Below are 26,846 nucleotides of genomic sequence, written 5' to 3'. Positions count from 1 at the left end.
CAGCCACAGGACAGAGGCATTTGGCATTGCATTTTACAGTGTTTTGTAGTTGACACAGTTGTTTCACATAAAATATCTATTTGACCGTCACAACTATTCTGTGAGGTCAGGAATGTTATTTTCCTTTACAGATAAGAAAACTGAAGGCCTGAAAGTGAGATAACCAAGGCTCCATAGCAGAAACTCAAGCCCTCGTTGTCACATTCCTAGATATTTGTACTGAATGACCCCACTTCTTAGTATGTTAACAGTGAAAGAAGACAGAGCGGAAACAAACGCCTATATTATGATCCAGAAGCACTCAGTTGAGAGAAGACTAGGACAGCAATTCTCACTGACCCATTGGCTTCTGGAGGCAGTTTTGTACCACAGTTGCACAGGTGAGGACAATTGAAGGTTGCTGGTGTGGTAGAAAAAGGCTTGAAAAACATCAACACCATCCCAAGTGTTGGTGCACGTACCCACCCAACTCCTTCTTCTAAACAATAAAAATCTGCAAAGCACAACCGTCTTTCAGGTATCTTAGATTGTGAGGCCCCAGCATATGTGACATGTGCTTTTTGCCTTCAAAACAATTACTTTCTTTAAAAATTATTTGTTTGTTGTTTAGGTAAGGTCTCCCTCTGTCACTTAGGCTGGAGTGTCGTGGCATGATCATATCTCACTGTAACTTTGCACTCCTAGGCTCAAGAAATCTTCCCACTTCAGCCTCCTGAGTAACTGGGACTACAGCTGTGTTACACCTCTGTACCTGGCTAATTTTTTTTTAAGATCTTTTTTTTCCAGAGATGGGGTCTTGCTATGTTGATCAGGCTAGTTTCAAACTCCTGGCCTCCAGTGATTCTGTTCCATCAGCCTCCCAAAGTACTGAGACTGCAGGTGTGAGCCACCATGCCTGGCCAAGATGATTATTTTCTACTGGAGAGAAGGAAAGACGTTTAATAACATTGCTGCAAGATGTTGACATGAAGAAAGAAACTGTTATACCCATGAATCATCTTTTAAATCCTTGCATATAGTAATTTAACTCATGAACATGGGTATTGATATTTTTCAGATGAAGGACATCTTTTTTCTTTTTGTCAATTGCCTTTGTTTAGGCCCATCCAATTTTCTATGCCTGTAATGAAATAGCAGAGTTTTATCGAGATTCTTGGGGAAGCGTTCCAAGCAGCTGGAGTCCTGGACATCACAGGGGATGTTTGCTGCCTGCAAATAACGAAAGTCTCAGTGTCCTCATTCTTGGCTGTGTTGCTGTTGTGTACAATGGTGGGACATGTATGGAGTCATTGTGGGTGGTAATTGTAGCTTGCATGTATGTGACAGCCATTTCCACGAGCTCAGTGTGCCTGACATGCTTGCTTCACTGCCTTTGTTTGGGATTTGAGTGTGTGTGTGTGTGTGTTTACACTTTATAATTCTTTCTGGCATCTCTGTAAAATATAAAAGTTAGGCAATGAGGAAATCTTTCAAAGAAGAAATTTTGAAAATTCTCAAGGCTGCACATGAAAACAAGATGGTAAAGATGTGAATTTATTGGGGTTTTTAATCCCCAAAGCTTTAGAACCTTCCCTTACAGGAGTCTGAGAAACAATACCCCATCAAAAAGCTTGAAAAGAATCTAGCAACTAATCAAGGCTCTTAATTCACATTCTGTTTACCCTTTTGTTTTAAATTATAAAATTTTTATTTCATACGTTTTTTTTGCTCTTCAAGTTACTAATATCATGCCAACTTCAGAAAATATTTTGTTAGTGAGCTCAAAAATACATAATTTTGTGTTTCACATTATGCTCATTCTAGTAAAGATAAGGCAGATAAGTTGTCACCATTTAAAAAGTCACATAATGGGCTGGGCGTGGTAGCTCACATCTGTAATCCCAGCACTTTGGGAGGCTGAGGCGGGCGGATCACCTGAGGTCAGGAGTTCGACACCAGCCTGGCCAACATGGCAAACCCCCGTATCTACTAAAAATACAAAAATTAGCCAGGTGTGGTGGCATGCACCTGTAGTCCCAGCTACTAGGAAGGCTGAGGCAGAAGAATCCCTGGAACCTGGGAGGCAAAGGTTGCAGTGAGCCGAGATTGTGTCACTGCATTCCAGCTTGGGTGACAGAGAACCTGTTGAGTTCTTTGAAGAGTTCATTCAAGGAAAGTTGATTAGCTTTTGTTTAAATCTCTAATATGGCGTTATTCCAAGAGACAGTCCTATCTAGACTTGGACAAATATCCCAGCCCTTATCTTTGAATGCCTACACTGTTGGAAGTAACAATACTCTTCTGAAGTGTGGATTCCTTGTTATACCATGTATACCAGAAAGAAAGTTGACCAAAATCTGTAAACCTAAAATATGGGAGAGAGATTTTTAACAGAATACATAGCTTATGTTGACGTGTGTCACCCCATCAACTGGACAGGTCCTGAGTGTTGTATAACAAACCCAAAATGCCAAGGAGGTTTGTATTTCAGGGTCATTAATTTGCTTTCCAACTGATAGGACACCCTCAGAATGCAAATTACAGGACTTTTTACAATCATAGGGAGTAGTGACAATAGAATCATCCCCACAGTTGGAAGTATGGAAATGTTTTCTGAGAACTCTGTGTCAACAATTGCTTATGCGGCCATGAGATTTCTACCTTTTGTTCTTCATGGCCAGATAGTTACTTTTGTCTCTGCCTACTGCTGTTTTATCCCTTGCTTGATGGTCATTTCTTCCCAATGGACAGAGTTTTGCTCACCATAGAGGCATAATTGTGCCTAAAAGAAGAAGCAGAGAACCACGTAGCTGTAAGGAGATGCTATGGCAACCAGACATCAGAGGTTATCTATCCCTGCCCAACAATCCTGCCATACGAATGACTCACATAAAGGCAGAATTACAAACCATACCATAGAATTGGTGCCTGCCCCCTAGAGTTGAAACCAATCCTGTTGATGCCATGGATACCAAGTTCATGCAGAAGTTACTGACCCCTTTCAGATAGAACGAGAAGAAAACAGAGCCCAGTTATTGTGAACATGTTTTGCCAACCGTGGTTCTTTTAAATTTCATCTGTGGCAAGAAGGGACAGAGATGTCACCTACTGTGGTGTCCACCATTAAAAACAGCCATTGTTTGAAGGTGGGCACTTTGTTCCCCATTTTCTTTTCCATGTTTTGGGCTATTAAAGGTATTTGGGGCCCAGCATGGTAGCTCATGCCTGTATTCCCAATGCTTTGTGAGGCTGAGGTGAGTCGATCCCTTGAGTCCAGGAGTTCACTCCAGTTGGGTGACAGTAGTGAGATTGTGTCCTCCAAACAGAAAACTCATTTGGAACTAGAACTTTGCCTTTAAAATCTAAAATATGTGTCTCACATATCCTTGATGGATCATGCCATCATATCTTTTAATTGTTCATTTTTTAATTTTTATTTTTTATTTATTTATGCTTTGAGACAGGGTCTCACTCTGTCACCAACGCTGGAGTACAGTGGCATAATCATGGCTCACTGCAGCCTCAAACTCCCTGGCTCAAGGATTCCTGCACCTCAGCCTTTCAAGTAACTGGTACTACAGGCATATACCACCATACTTGGCTAAATTTTTAACTGTCTGTAGAGACAAGTTCTCACTGTATTGCCTAGGCTTGAGATTTTATGTTTTGAAAATAGAGACAGGGTCTCACTATGTTGCCCAGGCTGGTCTTGAACTTCTGGCCTCAAGAGATCCTCCTATCTGTGCTTCCCAAAGTGCTGGGATTACAGGTGTGAGCCACTGTGCCAGGCCAGCTCCATCATATCTTTGAGTAGAAATGCATTCTCTCTCTCTTCTCGCTTTCTCCTGATCTCTCTTTTCTTTCCCTCTCTCTTCCCTCTCCCTTTCTTTCAATTTTGACATTTGGCTGTACCATTTTGAAAGCAGTACAGCCAAACCTAGGGGTCATCATTCCAGAAACAGCCTACATCTGGGAAGTATTTTTTTTCCCCATTGGGCCAGAATTTAAAAGAAAGTAGAGAACATCTTTTGGTTGTTTTTGTTGTTTCCATATTTTTGTATCCGGAGTTATGAGCTAATGTCCTCACAGCTGCAAAGAAATTAAAAAAAAAAATCTGGATAGAATATATTCTCTGGTTAAGTATCAACAATCACCATAGGAAAACAAATATAGACTAGTCAGCCATCTGTATTTTCATTTTTCTATTATCCAGGAGCCATAGATTTTGCAATGTTTTAAACCTGCTTTTAATAGGTCAAGAATTGCCTACTCTAGTTACATTTATTACTCCACAATTTTGAAAAGAGGATGGAGTTTTTTTTTTTAACATAACCTCATGAAATTAGGGCTAGAATTTAATTTCCATATATTTGTCTGTGTGTATATCATGCATGCGTGTCTAGTTCAGGATTTGTCAACCATGGCACTGCATGTTTTGGAGCAGATTCTTCTTTGTTGGGTGGAGGGGCTGTCTGGTGCATTTTAATGGTTCCACAGCATCCCTGGCCTCTCCCCAGTCAATACTAGTACCATACCTCCCACCTTCGGCCATGACAAAACTGATGTCTTCAAAAATTGCAATATGTGTCCTAGTCCTATCTCTTTGTTACAAATATCTCTCTGGATCTATGTGATGTGCCTCTGCTTCACCTTAATAGACTACGAGGTGCTCTATTTTAGTTTGATGAATTATTCTGCACTCTTTAATGAATAACATAAATTAGCACAATGAAAAAGCATATATCACAAGAAAACATTTGTATCAGGATATCCATATCTATTCCTTCTGTCCCTGTCTCTGGGTCTCTATCTCTGTGTCTGTTGCTATCTCTGTATATGTTTTGCTTCCACTCCATGGCAAACATCCTGGCAGTCATGACATGGCTTAGCTTCTGGTTTTCAGGAAACACTAGGGATCTGTGCTGTGTCAGGTTTTTGCTAAGTGCTGGTGTTGCCAAGATGACCAAGGCATGCACCTTCATTCCCAAAGAACTGTGACAAGGTACCAGGGTGCACAGACACAAAGGAGGCACCAGGTGGCACTAGCTCAGAGATGGGAGGCCACCAGGGATGGTTACCAGGTGATCCAGAGCGCATTGTGGATCCAGACCTCTGGTGCCCTACCCTGGTTCTGTCCCTTCTTACGCTTAGATCTCTGCTATAAGTAATTCTGGAACCAGAACTGATGCTGTGAACTCTCTCGCTTACAGGGACACACGAACATCCCCATTCAGTCAGAGGAGAAGGTTTGGGCCCTAAGATAACCACAAAAGGACAGGGTTATGCTGACAAGTTTTCATCTTCTGAATAAATGAGGCCGTGTAGACCTTAACTTCTGTTGAGTTTCTCACTCCTAAACGAAAACCTCACTTTCCTTGTGTCTTTAGCAACCCTGTTTGTGAAGACGTGTGGTGGCATGTGAGCTCATCGTATAAGTAGATGGATGGTTTTACCCATGAGCAGACTCATGCAAACTTAGTTATGCCACATCTTCTTCTTTAAAATCATATTACCATTATTTCTATTGGTGAGTTGGTCCTAAGGTCTCCTGTTTTGGGGACTTCTTTGCAAGTAAACTTCTTTTCCTTTCTGAAGACTGTTGTCTCTGCCCTCTCTCTCAGACCATCAACTGCCCTTTGCCTCCATTTCACAATTGTGCTGCTTCATTCAGTTGTCCTGGGATGCCATGCAATTTACTCAGAACAGAGCCTCATAGTCGGCTCTACAGATGCACTGACTGTCATCAAGATGAGTTAGGCCTAGAGGGAGTGCCTGGTGCTGACAATCCTGGGATTCAAAAAGGAATAGTGTGGTGCACGCCTATAGCCCCAGCCACCTGAGAGGCTGAGGAGCTCTAGTCTAGCCTGGGCAACATAGTGAGACCCCATCTCTACAAAAGATAAAATAAAATGAATAGTGTGTAATCATAGATCCCCAGTGCTCCACGGTCTGGTCTAAGAGACCTCTCCCACCCCCAAAAAAAGAAATTTAAAAACTTAATTTTTTAATGTAAGAGACTCCAGTTTGAAAATCTAGATCAATTGGTAGAGCATGACATGCAGATCTCTCGTGTGTGCTTTCGTTACTTAAAGATTTCCTATTCTGGACGGCAATCATGGCTCATGCCTGTCATCCCAATGCTTTGGGAATCTGAGATAGGAGGATCACTTGAGGTTGGGAATTCGGGACCAGCCTGGGCATCAAAATGAGACCCCATCACTACAAAAAAAAAAAAAATTAACCAGGCGTGATGGTGCATACCTCTAGTCCTTGCTACTTGGAAGTCTGAGGCAGAAGAATCACTTGAGCCCAGGATGTTGAGGCTACAGTGAGCCATGATTGAGCCACTACACTCCAGCCTAGGTGACAAAGAGACCCTGTCCCTTAAAAAAAGAGAAAGATTTTCCATTTCCATATGGTGCATATGATAAGATTAAATAGAATTTTATATTGAAATTTGAAATCCTGGATAAATATTGTGTAAGGAAAAAAAGTCATTTAATTCCAAGTCATCTATTTTATTGGGAAAACATACCTGAGTTTTCAGACATGCTTCTAATTCTTCAATGAACACATTTTTCTTGGAATGAGCTTTATTTTTTTTTTTGCAAAGTAAAGTTTTTTTCTTGGGTTTATTGCTCTTTTCGCCTGCCTCACATTTAATTAATCATGTTTTCTCAAGTGGTCCCTCATTAAAACACACTGTCTTTTGAAGTTTATATTAAAATAACCCAAAATCATGATGAATGGGTTAGAATATAAGTCAGGGCATAATAGACTATGAGGTGCTCTATTTTAGTTTGATGAATTATTCTGCACTCTTTAATGAATAACATAAATTAGCATAATGAAAAAGCATATATCACAAGAAAACAGTGTGACAAAAATCTGACATTTAGTAAAGTTAATTAGAAGGGGGAAAACACATATTTTTAGTCAGTTATTTTACCTTCTTGGGTGTTGCCTACTACAAATAAAGTTCAACTAAGTCCTGCATCTCCCAGTTTACATGTATATAGCAAGATAGAGGTTTTGCTCCATCATTAAAATAACTTCTAGGATTTACCAGGCATATTCCAAAGTGTGTTGCTAAAATATTCAGTAGGGAAGCACATAGAAATAATAGTTTTTTTCTCTGGGGCATCATACGTTTTTTTCAGTTAGATTTTTTTTTTAATGGTTGTAGTGATAATAGCAATAGTTCCCAGCTCACGTTATCCGGAAGTATATCCTCTCTAGCTACTCTTAATGCATGTGAGTAATTAGCTTGATAACTTAACATTAATCCTTAACCTCTGCTGGTCAACATGCCAGATTCCAGGCAGTAATGCGCCTTGTGGGAATTACTTATTATGCATAACATATCGCACCTGTCAAGCCTTGCAGCTGCCAAGCATCTATTTTGAAAAATAATAGGGTGATTTGAGAGTGCCTTTAAAGTCTGCTTTGTGCTTTTGCCACAGTGTCATCCCCAGCAAGAAATTAGATGTTTCTACAGTTGTTCTGTATGAAAATGGCCAGAGACTGAGATGAGGCCAAGACGCAGAGGCCAGAGAGGTGTAGACCGCCCTGAATGTTGTACCTTGAGTCTCAGCCTTGCAGAAAAAAGAAACCAGCACATGCAAAGATCAATTTACAACTTTACAAAGAGGGTTGTTCTTTTATAATGACTAGAATCATATAAGAGACCTGTAAGAGCTGAGTGATGGTCTCAGTCATTTATTTGGGACGCTTGGAAGAGAGAGAAGAAAGAGAGACGTTTGTATTGTATTTCATAAAGTCACATAAAACAAGGGAAGATACGTTGTACAAAGGTTAGAGTAAGCATCTCAGGCTTTCATGGTGGTCAGCCACATTTAGAAGACTCGTAAAACACCTCACTGCTCTCCAACCTCAGGAGTTTCGATTCTAGAAGTGTGAGGTGAATAACCAGAATTTGCATGTTTTGAAAGCTTCCAGGTGAGGCTGATATCACTGGTTGCAGTCAGGCTTCTCTCCAGTGCCTTTCTCTGCTTGATAAGAGGTGCCAAGTTCTAGCACTGAAACTGTCCAGTCTCCATCCCCGAGCTTGGACATTCTTTTAGACAGCCCTTTTTGATTCAGATTAGGTACAATTGATGAAGTGTGAGCTTACTAATTAGAAGTCAGTGGTGCTGTCCTCAGCAGAAGCATCATTGTAGGCTCGCTTATTATCAGTAGACTCATTTGTCAAATAAGAGGGCTGGAGTCACTGTCTGGCTGCCATCTCTTTTGAAACATGAATTTTGATTCCAACTTGTTGATAGATGAAGAGGTCATTGTCAATTCCTCTGAACATATGTGTTCAGGGAGAGAGAATGGGTCTCCTGGGATAGAATGGGTCATTAGTAATCAAGGTCCAGGCATGAAACAAAGGTCAGGAACATAAAGCTGAAGGTCTCAGCAGAGGCTGCAACATTTTAAGAGTAGATTGGTTACACCTGGGGAGAATTGTGTGCTTGGCCAAATCACCTCATTATGACTGCGTGGTTCTTCCATGCTTATTCAAGCAATCCATTTTCACCAAAACTGGACTACTTGATTCTAAACAGTTTACATTATGGATTAAAAATACCTTCTTATGATGCACCCACATGCTATCAGATTGAAGTACTTTATGAAAGGAAAAACCATTGTCAGCGAGATGGACAGATGGGTTGTTACGAAACACCATGTTCTGACATTTTCTGGGAGGTGGCAAGGAGGCCAAAGTGAAGAAATCAACATTGATAGTGACTTGAAGCAAATTGAAAAAAAAAAAAAAAAATACATGAACATATTAAGGCAGAGATTATTAAGTGAGGTGCAGGTTGAAGTGTGACTGAAACAATGTGGTATTTGTCCCATGGCTTTATTTTAGTCACTTTTATGGTTTGAATAATGCACCTCTAAATCCATATGTTGATGTCCTAATCCCCAGTACCTCAGAAAGTGGCCTTATTTGGAAATAACGTCATTGGAGGTGTGATTAGTTAAGAAGAGTCATTCTGGAGAAGGGTGGGACCCTAATTCAATATGAGTGGTATCCTTATAGAAAGGGGAAATTTTATCACAGACATGCAGAAATGTGAGGACACGGATGTGAAGGTTGGAATGCTGCCACGAGTCAAGGAACTACCAGAAGGTCAAAGAAAGTCATGGAGTCAATCTTCCCCAATGGCCTTGACAGTATTGGATTTTCATGTTCTCCCAAGTGGGGTTTTGATATGCGAATCTAATTTAGTGTAACCCTGCATTAAACAACTGTATAGATTCTATGCTTTACATGGATATTGTGCCTTTGCAAACACTTGAAACAACCATACAATGTGGAAATTAATTAGGCTGCTCTTATTTATAAACAATTGGAAACCATTTTCTTTATTGTTGTATCAAAACTTACTGAGGGATTTTAGAATTCTGACTTCTCCATGGCTAACTGAATGATTAATTGGGATTAACCAACCTCTACGTGGGACTCCAGCTCTGTCTGAGACATTCTTCTACATTATTGAAAGTCACTGCAAAGTGGTCACATCAGTGAACTTGGCATCTTGCCAGCTAGACTACAGCCTTGACCTTGGATGGTCACAGGTGGTCTTCATAGACATATCTGTGATTATCTTATAAAGACATTATTCATCTCATTTGAGAAAAGAAGACATTAATTTCTCTGAGAGCTTACCACCATGATTGATGAGTAGTGAGATAAAGCCTTTAAGTAAGGTATGTTTAGTATTAAAATATTACTTTCGTTTGAATCACTAATATTTTGGCTTTTTTTAGCCTTCATGAGCCACAATTCACTCATCTACAAAGAGAGACTGTTGAACTTGAATTGCTATTAATTTGCAATTCTCAGGATGTAGAATTTTTCTCTGATTCATGTGTTGCCACTGTCGCCAATGGCTTTCACATGTTATTCAAATGCATGACAATGACTAACCTGATGATTTGGGACAGCCTTAGGCGTGGTAATTTTGAAATTACCATTGGACACTACGATTCCTCTTCAGCATGGTAATTTTGAGGTTTATTGGACACTTAGATTCCTCCTCAAACCCCATTCTTTACTTTTCCTGTCTCCTCAGATGTTAGTGGAAATTCTGTTTCCCACTGCATGCTCATTTCCATGATGTGGTTTGTGTCATCATCTAGGTCCTACCCTTGAGTATTATGGAATTCAGTAATGTGTGTGTGATCTTCCTTTTTCACACTCAGGCATGATGGATGGTCCTTGCGTTATGTTTTTCTCTTCTTTGATGTTTTCCTTTGGCATGGTAAATGTTTTAGAGTTACTAGATGAATTAGTTAATTAGAGAATAAAATATAAGCAGGCAGAAAATCTGAAAGTTGATCACATGCAGCTCCTCACCCCTTTGCTCTTGAACAGCTTTGAGAGATTTCGCTAGGAATTCAGGATGGAAAACTTAGCGTGGCAGGGTAACATGTTACAGGGACACTGTAACCTCTTTCCCTTGGAAAGTTCCCTGTATTATGAGACAATGACATGTCATTAACAAGTTACATTTGTCTTGTTTTCACCAAAAAGATGGATTGAATGGCCCTCAAAGATCTTCTCTGAGTTGTAATGATATGGTATCATCTGAGTCAGAATGCTACAGTTTACAAACATTTTCAGTGGGTATTTGGAATCACAAGTTGGGTCTCTTCTTATCCCGGTTGTGTTTAGAGAACAGGCTTGGTCAGATTCAAGTAGACCTTACACTTTGACAGAAACCAAAATGCCCATTGATCAAAATACTTTGCACAGAAGGAGTGCTGGTGAGATAGAAGTTCTCAGCGCTCTGGAGTCCTATGTAGCTTATGTATTAACTGTAAAGTCAGAATTTCAAAAGCCCTCAATAAATTTATAAGATAACAAGAATAATGGTTTTCAATCATTAGTGTATAAGAGCAGCTATTGCACACTACCTTCCCAAGATGGTCAAGGTTGAATCCTGATGTAGCTAAGAAATGTCACAAGTCATGGTGTTAGTAGCTGTCTATGCAACTTTAGTTTCTGCTAAAGTTTTTCTTGATGAATTTTCAGTTATATGTATTTATACAACATTCTGTATTAAGAACACAACAGCTATGACAGTTAAGGAAATAAAAGACCCAAGATGACTTCAAAACACTTTTAGTTATTACATATCACCTAAAGTGCACTATAGCCACTTGTAAATTCACATCTTGTTATGCTCTTTGCAGATAACCATGGTGAAGAGTGTCCCTGGAGGTGAGGGTTACAGTGAGCTGTGATCTCACCACTGCACTCCAGCCTGGGTAACAGAGTGACACCCTGTCTTGAAAAAAAAATGTAACTGGGAGTCATGTAAATTTATTTAATATTGTTTTCTCTCTGTGTTGGTCTTGCATAATTTTCTTCTTTGATGATGATTTTCCTTCTTCACAAGAACTTTGAATGAGATTGACATTTGGTTTTTTAAAGACATTTCTTTTCCTTTTTGTGGCTGAATAATGCTCCACTATGTATATGTACTACCTTTTCTTTTTTTTAAAATTATACTTTAAGTTCTGGGATACATGTTCAGAATGTGCAGGTTTGTTACATAGGTATACACGTGCCATGGTGGTTTGCTGCACCCATCAACCTGTCATCTACATTATGTATTTGCCCTAACGTTCTCTCTCCCCTAGCCCCCCACTCCCCCACAGGCCCTCGTGGTTGATGTTCCTTTCCCTGTGTCTATGTATCCTCATTGTTCAACTCCTACTTATGAGTGAGAGCATGCAGTGTTTGGTTTTCTGTTCATGTGTTAGTTTGCTGAGAACAGTGGTTTCCAGCTTCATCCATGTCCCTGCAGAGGACATGAACTCATCCTTTTTAATGGCTACATAGTATTCCATGGTGTATATGTGCCACATTTTCTTTATCCAATCTATCACTGATGGGCATATGGGTTGGTTCCAAGTCTTTGCTATTGTGAATAGTGCTGTAACATGTAAACACATGTGTGTATGTTTACACATGTAAGCACACAGGTATATGTTTACACATGTAAACATGTGTATGTTTCAACATGTAAACATGTGTGTATTTATACATGTAAACATATATGTGTATGTGTCTTTATAGTAGAATGATTTATAATCCTTTGGAAATATACCCAGTAATGGGATTGCTGGATCAAATGGTATTTCTGGTTCTAGGTTCTTGAGGAATAACCACACTGTCTTCCACAATGGTTGAACTAATTTACACTCCCACCAACAGTGTAAAAGTGTTCCTATTTCTCTGCATCCTCTCCAGTGAGATGGTATCTCACTATTGTTTTGATTTGCATTTCTCTAATGACCAGTGACGTTGAGCTTTTTTTCATATGTTTGTTGGCCACATAAATGTCTTCTTTTGGCAAGTGTCTGTTCATATCCCTCACCCACTTTTTGATGTTTTTTTTTCTTGTAAATTTGTTTAAGTTCCTTGTAGATTCTGGATATTAGCCCTTTGTCAGATGGATAGATTGCAAAACATTTTTCCCATTCTATAGGTTGCCTCTTTACTCTGATGATACTTTCTTAGACATTTCTATTGTTCCTTTCAACTCTTTGGCACTCAGCTTCACACTTAAGTTGTTTTAAAAAGAACAGGTGGAAAATAACTGCTGGTTACATTGAAAGAACAATATGTTCTTCTTGGATGAATATACTTGGAGGACACAATTCTATTAGTTTCAGGAAAAGTATATCAACCTAGAATGAAGTTATGATGCACCCTCAGGGTTTCAGGACCTGTCTTCCCTCCCCATCCCAGCAGACACCAACATCTGAAAATGCTCAAGTTATTCAAATAAAATGGTGTGGTATTTGCATATAACCTGCAAATATCCTCCCATATATTTTAAATCATCTGTACCTTATAACACCTAATACTATGTAAATACTATGTAAATGGCTGCTACACTGTATTGTTTAGGGAATGATGAGAAGAAGAAAAGTCTGGCATTTGCTGTTCTATACATTTCATTTAGATGACTTTATCTACACCCTATAAAATGATAATTGGTATTTTTCTTTCTTTCTTTCTTTCTTTCTTTTTTTTTTGAAATGGAATCTTGCCCTGTCGTCTGGGCTGGAGTGCAATGGTGCAATCTCGGCTTATTGCAACCTCCACCTCCCAGGTTCACATGATTCTACTGTCTCACCCTCCCAAGAAGCTGGTATTACAGGTGCATGCCACCACACCCAGCTAATTTTTTGTATTTTTAATAGAGATGGGGTTTCACTATATTGGCCAGACTGGTCTCAAACTCCTGACCTTGTGGTCCGCCTGCCTCGGCCTCCCAAAGTACTGGGATTACAGGTGTGAGCCACCACGCCTGGCCTTTATTTCTTAAATAATATGTATTTGATCCCAAATGCAAGTGTTTGTTCAGTTTTGGATGTTATCATGCCAAATTTCTTGGACATTGACATCATAGGAAACAAAATAATGAACCTACTTCCTAAAAGCTCCATCCAGAGAAAATGAAACATTTCATCAGCTCAATCTATTTATATCATTATTTCTAGCTCCTCAGGACCTAATAACTAAAGCTTAAATTCCATCGTATAACCTTGTACTCCATTCATTTATTTCTTTAATCAATACCATTTATGAAGACTATTTGCTCTGTGGTAGGCACACTGCTATGTGCCAGAGAGCCAATGGCAAGCATGTGCTAGGGATAGACACTACTACCGAAGCTTCTGCAGGCTGGAGGGCAGAAGATCATTAAATTAAAACAACACACATAATTTACACTTGTCCACTGTGTGATAGAATGCCTGGGAGGAGAAGTGCAGGATGTTATAAAAGCAAGTAACAGAGAGAGCGCTATAGTAGTCTGGGTATGGGGGTCAGAGAAGGCTTCCTGGGAAAAGTGGCATTTTCTCTGAAGACCGGACAGTGTGGGGAGGCTGGATGTCTGGAGGCAGGTGTATTTCTATATGGTCAAAATTTGTTTCCTATAGAATTCCATTAAATGTGAAATATTTGTAGAATACAGAGAGACTTTTTTCTAGGTTAATGAAAAGACTACTGAGGATATTTTATAAGATTTGAAAGAAATATTACTTATGAACAACAAATATATAAAGAAAGCCCTCCCCCTTAACCTTTTAAATAGACTTTTTATTTTTTAGAGCAGTTTTAGGTCCACAGCAATTGAGCAGAAGGTACACAGCATATCCACATACTCGCTGTCCCCACAATCCACAGCCTTTCCCATTACCAACATCCCCTACCAGAGTGGGACATTTGTGACAATGGATGAACCTATACTGACACATCATCATCACCAGGGTCCGCAGTTTGCATACGCTTCACTCTTGGTGTTGTATGTTCTGTGGATTTGGACAAATATATAATCACTTGTATCCATAGTTTTATCTATTGCTTTGAAATAACTTACCAAAAACTTGGACACAAAATTGTCCATTAAGGGTCACAGCTAATTATTTGTAGTGTCAAAGCATTGATTGGTAAAGTTAAGGTCTATGGTGGGTTTTCTGACTTGCATCTATTTCAAATGTTCAGTTCCATTGTTAGACACTAGTTTGGTGTGTATTTTGGAAACTGCAGACTGATTAGTTCTTTAGCTGTTCCATGCCAACACCTGGCTGTGTTGAAGGAAATATGTGGGATCTATTCCTAACTCTGTTTTCTCTTTTCATATGGTTGTATCTAGAGAACTAGTTTTCATTTATCTTTATTCTTCCCATGTGGGTTGTCTTTGCGTGAATGACGTGTTTTCTTTACTTGAAGCTTTTGAAGAATTATCTTTCTTTAAGGAAAATTCAAAAGGGTAGAAATGAAAAGACTTTGAAAATGTCATTGAAATAATGGCTGGGTGCAGTTGATTGAACTTATATAAACTCTTTGAAAGTTGGATTGACTAGCATTCATGTTTGATCTAGTTAAACCAATAAAATACAGGATGTAATCTTTATTTAATTACAAAAGTCCCACTGTCTAATCCTACCTGAAGGTTACAATGATGGTTCTAGAGGCAAACGTGTTTCTAGCCTAATGTACTTTGACTCTTTATCTTTGTTGGCTTTAAGCCAGAACAAGACTTAATTGCAAATACTGTATTTTATTTTATTGTCAAGTGGCTTAACTGGTGAAGGCTATTGTAATCTGATGAAGAACTTTCCCTGGGGCAGAGTGTTGAAATGTACTGGATTCTTGTATTTTTTCATTGCTCTTCTGCTCAAAGAGCACCATATGTAAGCAACATAGGTGGATTGTGATGGGGTAACACCTGGCCTAAACAAAGTGGCCAGCATTAATCTGGGGTTTATTGGCATCCCTTATGCTAGTGGGCAGGGTTCTTAGAAGTTCTTAGTAGAGATAAATAGCATAGCACATGATGATTGATACAGGCAAAAGCACAGAACAGCTGCAAAACCTTGCCATGGGGGTGATTATTTAAGAAAAAAACCAGGAAACCCCAAATCCAAAAAGGAACTAGAGATGCATTTTGAGGGAAAATATATATGTGAATGCATGGATGAGTGCATCTGTGTGTGTGCATGCATATAAAATTTCCTTGTGGAAAAACTTCACAAATAAATGCAAAAGATGAATGAGGTGCTAGAGAATTTTTACAGTAGACAAATGATCATTGAGTCTAAGTGGTACTAATAGTTGCTAAAATTGATTTTTAGAATGGTGAACAATTCACATTAGATATGGTAAAAGAGACAGACTATCAACGGTAAAGGAAAACAAATGGCCAGTCAAGAAATTAAGGCAAAAATACTAATACCATTGCCTACTCATCCTGTTGGCAAATGTTGAAAAATTGCTTCCACCCAAGGAAAAAACAGAATGGAAAAGCATCCCCTTTTTTACTGCAAATTTTATTTGTATTTTAGTATTTGCTAAAATATTGTATCTTAGAATTTTCAATGCTAAATACTTTTGAGTCTCACTAATAAGACTGAACCAGTTAGTCTAGGGTGAGTATTATCTGTTGTGAGCTGGGAGATATTAAATCTAGGATTACTCCCCAACTGCTAAAGACAATACTAATGGCAAATGACAACAAAATCATATCGATAATAACAAAGGATTTTTTAAAAATCCTGTTCCAAACATTTTGATAAATACTTTACATGGATTATCTTTTTAATTATCCCAAGCAGCCTATGACATGCTATCTTCTCTAATTTTAAAAAATCATTCTAATCATAATCGTTTATGCATGCTTGCCATTGCCCCAAATATTTCTTTGTAATGACAGAGATTTTCATTTTATGATTAGTAGAAAATTTTGCTTGAAATGAAAATGCATTAATTCCTGATTCAAAATAGGCTCTGTGGCTATTGGTTTCCTTCTCATTTTGATGGGTGTGTATAAGCGAATGGTATGGGGAGCATTGAATTCCTGGAAAGAAGGAGAGTTGGTGTGGGGCAGGGCAGGAAGGTTTACATTTGGGAAGGGGAGGTTGGGCAGCTGAAGACAATCTCTGCTGCATCCTTTGTGCTTTTGTTGTTGAAGTTTGGCCATTCAACCCACAGTCAAAGGGAACAAAAGAAAGCTACTCAAGGGTATATTAGTTTGTTCACATGCTGCTAATAAAGACATACCTGAGACTGAGTAATTTATAAAGAGAAAGAGGTTTAATGGATTCACAGTTTCACATGGCTAAGGAGGCCTCACAATCATCGTGGAAGGTAAAGGAGGAGCAAAGGCACATCTTACATGGTGGCAGGCAAGAGAGCGTGTGCAGGAGAACTGCCTTTTATAAAACCATCAGATCTTATGAGACTGTCACGAGAATAATATGGGAAAAACCTGCCCACATGATTCAATTACCTCTCACAAGGTCCCTCCCACCTCACGTGGGAATTGTGGGAGCTACAATTCAAGATTAGATTTGGGTGGGGACACAGCCAAACCATATCAAGTTATGTCCTACACAGGGCTTCTCAACACTCTAAGGCTCTATTTTTGTTTTAATTAACTCTCTGATAATTGCTAAATAAAAAAAAATATTTCCTGAGATAAAATCTTCTATAATCAAAATCCTACCATCTACTTTCTGTCTATTTACCTGATCACCCCTCCTCTTCTTTGCTCCACCCCATCCATCTGAACTGCTGCTTCCTCAACATATGGTATTTAGGACTGTTGGACCAATCTTCATCTCTCCTTTCAAGGTTATAAATATGGAAATTCCTTCAAAATTGAGTGTGCATCTTGCTCCTTTCTTCACCTGTGGCTTTACCTGTTATGTTGCTTACCATTGAAGTTAATCGCTGGCTTTGTCACTCTACATATGTTACTTGGTTTTCCTGACTACAGGTTTCTTAACTGTAAAAGGAATAAATGAGGCTTATGTCATTTTGAATGATTACGTGGGGTGAGTATTAAAACATCAAGGCACATGTCTGCCACATAGATTTGGCCACTATAATAATAATAATAATAGTCAAAGCTGTATTGCCACTTTAGTCATATTTTGTCAACCTGTTAACAACAGTTGCTGTGCCTACTTTTGGAACCCCAGGCAACAGTTGCCATGCCCACTTTTGGAATCCCAGTCACCCTTGCCTGGCCTCAGAAATATGCTTTCTCTATGAGGACCAAGAGCTTCCCTCCCTTGCTAACATGATACAGACAGGTAAAGAGAAAACATGGAGTTCTGTCCCCAGGAATCAGTCTAGTTGAAGAACCAAGACACAGACAAAATAAAGTGTATCATTCAGCAGGAGAGGGTGTGATAAAACTCCAAAGAGGAATACAGCAAGTGCAGAGATAGCTGAGGGTCCCCTGATCTCATCCAGAGATAAGGTCCTGCCCATCTGCCTAGGAAAAAAAAATCTGGAAAAGAAGGAAGTCTCACCTGTGCCCATGTTGAGGTTTGTAGACTAAGGAGCAGGACCCCGCTGACCTGTCTAAAGGAGGCTCAAAGCCTTCAAACCAAGATGGTGCTGAAAAAGACCTTCAGGAACTGGCTTTGACCCCGTGTCCAAGGTCTGAGCCTATCCACTTCAGCCCTGAGTCTCTTTAGAAGGTGCCTCATTGCTTCCCATCACAGGGTGAGGAGGAGCCTGGAACACTCAGGTTGAATCCAGGATGTGCTCAGACAGGTGTGGTCCTTGGAAGTCCTGGCCGGAGCCAACTCTGCAGAAGGGAAGCAGGGGAAACTAACTATGAAACTCCTCTAGCATACAGCCCTAATATTTACTTCTAAGCCTTAACTCCCAATAATTCCTACACATACTTAGGATTTTAGCCAATCTCGTATGCACCTACACACCAGGCAACATGCTGAGGCTGGCTGTCACTGTAGGAGCTTCTCCAAAGCTGCCCTGCCCCAGCCTCCAGCTTCTGCATGCTCGATGCCTGGCCCCTGCTTTTTGCAGTTGTCACCCTATTTATGACCATGCCCTAGTCAGCCTGGCCCCTCAATGAACTTTTAGCTTGTAACCAAGCCAATGGCTCCCTTTATAAAACCTCAGTTTTATAAAAGGGTGTGTTATGCCCTCTTTATACGCTTTCTCCTAACACCTCATTTTCCAGTAATTAAACCACGCCCACTATTTGTCCAGCATTGGCCTCTGCCCAATCTAATTATTTCCCTGATGTAATCCCTGCCAAAAATCATACTGAACTTCACTCTAGGCTGTTTGTATGCGTCTCCAGCTTCAGTCCTTGCTTGTCTTGTTGGGGGACATGGATGTTGACAGAGAGATGAGGGCCCAGGTGTGAATGAACGGAACTCAGTAGGTGGTGTGTAAGTTCATAGGAGATTGGCTAAAATCCTAAGAATGTGTAGGAATTATTGCAAGTTAAGGCTGAGAAGGAGTAAAAAGTAGGACTATATGCTAGAGGGGTTTCATAGTTAAAGCATTCATAAGGGACTGAGATATTTTAAGACAATAATCTTCACATTGAAGAAGAAGATTGCCAATCCTATACAGCTGAGATTTATTTAGTGGTTTTGGGGATCCTATAATTAAGCTATTATTGGAAAGGGGCATATTCAGATATATTATTGGCAGTAGATGTACAAAATGTGGTATAGCCATATAGCTGCATCTGACAGTCAAAAAGGATGCAGCACTAATATATACTACAAAGTACATGAAGCAAGATTGCTGTAGCATTTAGCATCAAGAAGCCAGACACATATTGTATGATTACATTTATATAAAATGTCCAAAATAGGCAAATACATAAAGACAGAAAGTAGATTAGTGTTTGCCAGGGTAAGGCAGATAGTGGGGAAGACAGAATGGGAGTGACTACAAATAGATCCATGTTTCTTTTTGGGTTGATGAAAATGTTCTACAATTAGATAGTGGTGATGGTTGCATAGCTTTCTGAATATAGTCAAAGCCATTGAATTGTAGAGTTTAAATGACTGAATTTTGTGAATTGTATCTCAATAAATTTGTTATAAAAGTATTTTCTAAAAGATATATTTTTGGTTCAGTTTTCCTTTTTCATAACTTCAAACACATGTCATCTTGCTGTATCCATACTGATATTCTTCATATTAAAAGTTTAGATGTCCAAACATAGGAAACAAGTGATTTTGTCTCATCTCTACCTTGAACTTCAGAGAACTAGAGTTAATGACATCTTAGCCATTGGGTGATAGTTTCTGCTAGCTTTGCCAGCTCTTCCAGCCTGGCATAACCTGAGTTAAAAGCTCCCCAACCAGAGAAAAAAAAAACATAACCAATGTCTTAGTTATGTGGAATGTAGAAATTCTAATGTTCAGGATAATAAATTATAGTCTTTTTTTTTTTTTTTTTGAGACAGAGTTCTGCTTTTGTTGCCCAGGCTGGAGTGTAATGGTACAATCTTGGCTCGCTGCAACCCCCACCTCCCAGGTTCAAGCAGTTCTTCTGTCTCAGCCTTCCTGGTAGCTGGGATTGCAGGCATGTGCCACCATACCCACCTAATTTTATATTTTTTTAGTAGAGACGAGGTTTCACCATATTGGCTGGGCTGGTCTCAAACTCCTGACCTCAGGTGATCCACCAGCCTCAGCCTCCTAAAGTACTGGGATTACAGGTGTGAGCCACTGTGCCCAGCCCCAAATATTTGTTATCTATTGAGTGTATCTATTGTTTCACTTAGTTATTCCAGTGGCCTGATGCTTGAGATATTGCTGTTAGGCTTGCTTTACAGATGGATAAACTGAGACATGGGGATGTTAAGTTTCTTGTCTGTGATCATATGTTTGGTGAAAGAGTAATAGAAGGCTTTTCACGTGGCAACTGATGTGGTTTGGATTTGTGTGCCGGCCCAAATCTTATGTCGAATTGGAAGGATGGGCCTGGTGAGAGGTAATTGGATCATGGGGGTGGATGTCCTCCTCGCTGTTCTCATGATAATGCGTGAGTTATCTCTCTCTCTCTCTCTCCTGCTCTGCCATGGTAAGATGTGCTTGCTTCGCCTTTGCCTTTCACCATGATTGTAAGTTTCCTGAGCCTCCCCAGCTGTACTTTGTTTTAGGCCTATAATACTGTGAGTCAATGAAACCTCTTTTCTTCAAAAGTTACCCAGTTTCAGGTAGTTCTTTATATCAGTGTAAGAACAGACTACTACAGGCTCTTTCTTCCAATCCTAAACTCTTATTCCTATAAATTGGTTGAGATCAAAATCACCTACAATGCTTAAGTTGTAAATTTCCCAAAACTGCTGACTATGGGCAGAAAGTCTATAGTGTTCATTTTCCTGCTTCAGTGCTCAACACACCATCAAAGTTGCCTCAAACCCTTTTTCATTTCAGACAGCTTGGAATCCTTAGTATTTTATATGTCTTCGTTTACATCATGAAATCAACAACAAAATGAAACTTACATTACAAACACATTTTCTATCATTGGAAGGGAAGGACATCAGATTTTACAAGATTGGGCATTTGTTAAAATGCAAATATTCAAAAATTATATGTATAAATTATAATTTCAAATTATAAATCTGTGTATGTGTAGCTTTCTATTAGAAGAGTATATAATGGGTAAGTATTCTTTCTTTTTCTTTTTACAGAACAATGGTTCCCTGGTTTGGTGCCAGAATCACAAGCAATGTTCTAAGGTACGTTTCCTATACGTGTATGAATGCTGCAAAACACTTTTAATTTTGGAATAATGATGGATTCACAGGAAGTTGCAAAGGCAGCTCAGAGAAATAATGTATGCCCAGTTTTCACCAATGGTTACACTTTAAGTAATTATAAACAATATCAAAATCACAAAATTTACATGTGTGGAATGCATGTATTTAATTTTGTGACATTTTTATCACGTGTAAGATTTGACCTGCGTAGCTACCACTGCCATCAAGATACAGGTATCAATGGTTCTATATATTACTTTATTTTATATTTTGTTTGTAATTTTCTGTTAAAAAACATTAAGAGAAAATGCCCTCTGGTTAGACCAGAGAGGATTTAATGTATTCTGTTTACACTTATGTTATTTTGCATGTATTTTGGTTTCTTTGTAGGAATTGCTGGTTAAATAATTTGATTTTTTCATTAAACAGTCCCTTTTCCATTTTTGAGCATTATTTACTACACACTAAAGTACTATACACTTTATTATGTTACTCATTTATATGTTTGATATAATACAATTCTTACCTCAATCCCAATACACCAAAATCTTTGTTTTTTAAATATATATATGATGATACTCTAGCTCCAGTCTGAAGTAGGTTTTGTAATCAGATTATGTAGATGAGTAAAGTTTACAAAATAGCTAAAAACATTGGAGCAACTTTGGGATCAAAATAGTGTTTGATAAAATTTATTTTATGAATATGAAATTTAGTCCTAAAACAGGAATACACCTTTATTTTATAAATAACAATTAATCTAAGGAATATATAATAATATTGAAATAGCATATTTATGAAAATGATTATTTTGTGAAAGTTCTTTCAAATACATACAATAAATGATTATAGAATAGTATTTCTAAATCAAAAACTTTGTTCTAATGATGCATTTCCACAATTATGCTCATTTAATACACGCGATTGTTACTTTAAACTAGAACAGAGTTACTACGTGAATGTGAAATAATTTGGTGAAGATAATCTTTGCTTATCTCCGACTGTCTAGATCTTAGACAGGAATGAAATGCCTGGTTACAGTCCACTTACTCCTTTTATGTAATGTCTTGAGCATTTGCTCTGTCCAGACCTTTTCTAGTATTGATTATATTAATTGGTCTTCAACTGGAATTTTAGATAACTTTTTCATGCCATCATTGCAGATAAAGCACGTAATGCTATGGGGTTGATTAAATTTCATAAGCATTCTTTTTGTCCAGTTTTGTATTAATTGTGTATTATAGGAATGATAATTTGTTGCATTGGTAATCATTCTTATTTAAGCACTCATTTTTTTCCATATCCCATCAAGAAATTATCTTTTGCAGATTTACAAGGCATTTGACTGGAACAGGTTTATTAGAATTACTTTAAAATTATTGCAATGAAAGAAATTTGTATACTAGGGATCATAGATGGTTAAAGCATATTTTGCAAATGATTAATCATGGCTGCCATGAGAGACTTTGAATTTCACAAGAAAGCAATCCTTTTTGTCAGAAAGCAAGAATGAATCAATGTCACAATTAAGCTCAACTGAAACCCTGGAATATATTACAGTTACAAAGCTGACAGAAATTTAAGGGTTGTCTTTAACTTGAGATCCTTGGGAATCGTTGGGAATGAATCTTGCTTATTAATCAAAGTTTGTCTCCTTTGGATGTTATCACAACTGGATACCTGTGCAAATAATTACAATTTGCATTTCTTTTGGGATTCATGAAATATTAGGTGGGCTTTTTCTCTTAATACTTAGGTTAAGCAAGGTTACTGGTAATCTGTAGTCACTCTATTTTACAGATGGGGAAATTCAGGCATGTACATATTGATAATAGTTCTGTAATCACTCAAACCAGTAGAGGCATATAGATCCTTGTCTTCTACATTGTGTTTCTTATAGGCCAACAACTCTAGAAACAGTTTGTACAAATATAGGGAGAGAAAAGTCAGAAAACTCAGAAAAGTCAGAAGCAGTGTTAACGATACAATTTTCTGATGATATATTTTAAAAGATTAGGTTTGCATAACATTTTCTAGAAGCCACACACTTTTTAATCACTTCTAGTGACCATCTGCAAAGCCTGTCTGTCACCTCCTTCAGACCCCCTGTGGAAGAGATCTCATTTAATCATTCTTTCCACCTCCAAACTGCTATTCTCTCTGTCTGGGATGAATCCAAGAACATCCTGATGGGTCTCCTAGCTTCCACAGTGACCCCAAACAATCATATTTCCTCGTGGCTGCTGGAAAGACCCTTCAAAAACATAAAAGTGGCATCACACTGCTGTCTACCTTAAACCTAATGATGCGTTTCCATCTCACTCAGACTAAAATCCAAAGCCTTATCCTTATTCTCTCTGGCTCTCTCTTGTCTGTCTGTACGCTGTCCCCAGCATTGTTGTCTGTTTTTAAAACGGTGCCTTGTTCTGTTACCCAGGCTGGAGTGCAGTGGTGCAATCTTGGATCATTGCAACCTCTGCCTCCTGGGTTTAAGCAATTCTCCTGCCTCAGCCTCCCAAGTAGCTGGGATTACAGGTGCCTGCCGCAATCCCCGGCTAATTTTTCTATTTTTTAGTAGAGACAGGGTTTCACCATATTGGCCAGACTGATTTCAAACTCTTGACCTTAAGTGATCTACCCACCTCAGCCTCCCAAAGTGCTAGGATTACAGGTGTGAGCCTCCATGCCTGCGGCCTTTGTTCCCAACTTAATTACCTTATACTCTTTTTCCAGCAGTGGGTGGCTGCTTTTTCCATCCACTCAGGATGTTCCTTCCCCAGCTCACTCACTGTCTTCAGGTCTCAGCACAAAAGCCACTTTCTTAGCCATGCCTTCCCAGGTCACCCTCCAACATACTAAAAGCTTTATTGTCCATACAATGCCCCAATGGATGTGATATTATGGAGTTATTCCTGTATCTGCTTAGAATCGGTCTAAACACTTAAGGCACATAACATTTCAAGAAGGTTATTCTCTGCAAGCCTGGCTGCTCGAACTGCCTGCCATAACCTGAAACTGGTTTTATCTGTAGCTACTGAAATAAGCTGTTGCAACTCTAAGACTAATTTTCCCTACTGCTGTCATTCACCAATCAGAACTTACCAGCTCCCCAAAATTTTATTCGTGCCAATAAACTTTCTTTCAAAACAACACATAACATCTCTTCTTTTTATATAATCTCCAACCTTCTCTTTGTTCTTTGTACACACCAAAGACCACCTGGTCTGTGTGTATGCCTTGAGTTGAAAATCTTGCTTCCTAAAGAAAACATTTGAAATGTAGAGATTCCTCTCTGTGCTTCATCATTTCAAGAGTATGCTGGGTTCGACATAATGGAATCAGCACTATGAGCTCAAGGGTCTTTAGACCCTGCACCACTCAACCTTAGAGAATACAGGAGAGTACCTTACTGTCCAGCACAGGTCAAGGCCACTGGTTCTCAACTGAGGGCAATTTGCTCCCCGAGGAACAATTGGCAATGACTGGAAATATTTTTGATTGTCACAGTTGGGAGTGAGGAGTTACTGGCATCTAGTGGGTCAAGGCCAGGGATGCTAATAAAGAACCTATACAGCACAGAAAAGGCCTCCCACAGCAAAAATTATCTGGCACCAAATATTAGTAATGCTGAGATTGACAAACCCTGGCCTACATATTTACGGAGTTATAAAAGAAATTAAAAACATAACCCTCAGCAGTTTTATTTTATTATATGAAAGAAAATAAATGTAGTTTTCTAAGCACAAAGTATTTGCCAAACACCTTTTTAGGGGCTCATTATATCTAGGAATTCTGATTGTCATCATGCACTCTCTAACACTGGTGAGAGAGGTTGCTCTTTGCCTCCTAATCTGGTTTCTCCTCTTTGCTAATTGAAAGCTCATTCCTCACCTTAGCACATTGTCACTTTGGGTTAAACATCTACATTTCCCCAAGCTCCTTTGCTTCTACATGTGGTTAGTAACTAATTTCATCCCCAAGTGGAATCATTGTCAAGAAATTTCAGAATGCCTCCTTTAAAGGGAACTGATTTAGCTAGAAAATGCACTCATTTGTTCTCTTCCCCTTGCTCTTCCCTGCTTCTTAGAGGGCATACCAATGGCAGGGACCCCAGCAGCTGTCTTGGGCCATGAGGTACTTTTGAGGATGGAATCCAGGCTGAAAATAACTGACAAGAAAGTTAGAAGGTTAGAAAGTTAGAAGGAACCCAGCTCTTGGATACTGTGGAGCCCCATACCAGCCTTTCACATGAAGAGGAAATACCTTTCTATCTTGCTTAAATTACTATTATTTTACATTTTTTTATTCTATGAAGATGGAATTGTGTGTGGGTGAACTTAATCTTGGCTTCATCTTGGATTGACCACCTTCATGAAAAGGTGGGTGACTTTCTTACAAAGTCACTTGACTAGTAAGTAGCAGTAAATCCCCTACACAGGATTTGAACTGAGTTCCGGTGCAATTAAAAGCCAGTGATTTTCTCATTGTATACCCCACACATAAGAAGTATTGAAGAAGAACTTCTTAAAAGTTATGAAAGATCTCTTGCTCACTTAAGTGGTTGATTCTCTTGATGTGCTAGGTTTTTTTCTTGAGTCACCCTTATAGCTACTGTGAATAGTATAACTTCCTGGCAAAACTGTGGCCCAATTCTAGCAAATGAACCGTATTTTCTCTTTCTTGCATTTATGTTCCTGTTGTCCGGTGGGAAGTCAGAAAGATACAGCCTAAAGATGGCCCACTCTTCTGATTATGTTTCATTTAGGGATACATAGTAGATTCCCAGAGAAATAGATTCCTTAGAAATTTCCCCATTAAGGTGATTTTTATTGTTTATGTTGAGAGAACATTTAACCCATAAGAATGTGGTTTGCCCTTGGCCACTCCAAAATAAATGATTTGCAAAATTAACATCTAAACACAATTTCAGTCTTGGATGATTAAGGACAAATCATTTATTTAGTTAGTTAGTTAGTTAGTTAGTCTCGCTCTGTGTGCCAGGCTGAAGTGTAATGGCACGATCTCGTCTCACTGCAACCTCCGCCTCCCAGGTTCAAGCAGTTATTGTACCTTAGCCTCCTGGGTAGCTGGGTTTACAGGCACCCACCACCACACCCACTAATTTTTATATTTTAGTAGAGATGGGGTTTTGCCATGTTGGCCAGGCTGGTCTCAAACTCCTGGCCTCAAGTGATCTGCCCACCTTGTCCTCCCAAAATGCTGGGATTACAGGCGTGAGCCACCATGCCCTGCCAAGCCTTTTAAAATATATCAAATCTATCTTAAAATGATGCCTTTACAATAACTTATTTTTAGCACTTCAATTTTAGTAGTAAGTAAATAATAAGATCACCTATTTCTTTTTTTGAGACGGAGTTTTTTTGCTCTTGTTGCCCAGGCTGGAGTGCGGTGGCATGATCTCAGCTCACTGCAATCTCCACTTCTTGGGTTCAAGCAATTCTCCTGCCTCAGCCTCCCAAGTAATTGGGATTACAGGCATGTGCCACCACGCCTGGCTAATTTTTGTAGTTTTAGTAGAGACGGGGTTTCACCATGTTGGCTAGGCTGGTCTCGAACTCCTGGCCTCATGATCCTCCTGCCTCGGCCTCCCAAAGTGCTGGGATTACAGGCGTGAGCCACCATGCCTGCCTAGATCACCTATTTCTAATCAAGAAAGTAAATAAATACGTTAGACCTAAAAATAATGTATTTTAAAAATTCTATCTAAATAATATTTTGGAAAGAATTTTTCTCTTTTTTTTTTTTTTTTTTTTTTTT

The 26,846-nt window shown here is 39.0% G+C and overlaps 1 protein-coding gene across 1 annotated transcript in view; it reads left to right on the top strand.

The window, feature by feature from the left end:
- Window positions 1-26,846, top strand: part of ANOS1 (anosmin 1) — a 192,645-nt gene that overhangs the window by 10,411 nt on the left and 155,388 nt on the right. Inside the window, exon 2 of the mRNA XM_032285867.1 lies at window positions 21,000-21,047. Coding sequence (XP_032141758.1) covers window positions 21,000-21,047 — 48 coding nt within the window. The remainder of the gene's footprint in view (window positions 1-20,999; window positions 21,048-26,846) is intronic.

Source organism: Sapajus apella, unplaced genomic scaffold (assembly GCF_009761245.1).
Source record: "Sapajus apella isolate SASKATOON/1434 unplaced genomic scaffold, GSC_monkey_1.0 scaffold17, whole genome shotgun sequence".
Classification (NCBI taxonomy): domain Eukaryota; kingdom Metazoa; phylum Chordata; class Mammalia; order Primates; family Cebidae; genus Sapajus; species Sapajus apella.
The sequence above is the reverse complement of the archived record's forward strand: the minus strand, read 5'-3'. Positions and strand labels throughout refer to the sequence as shown.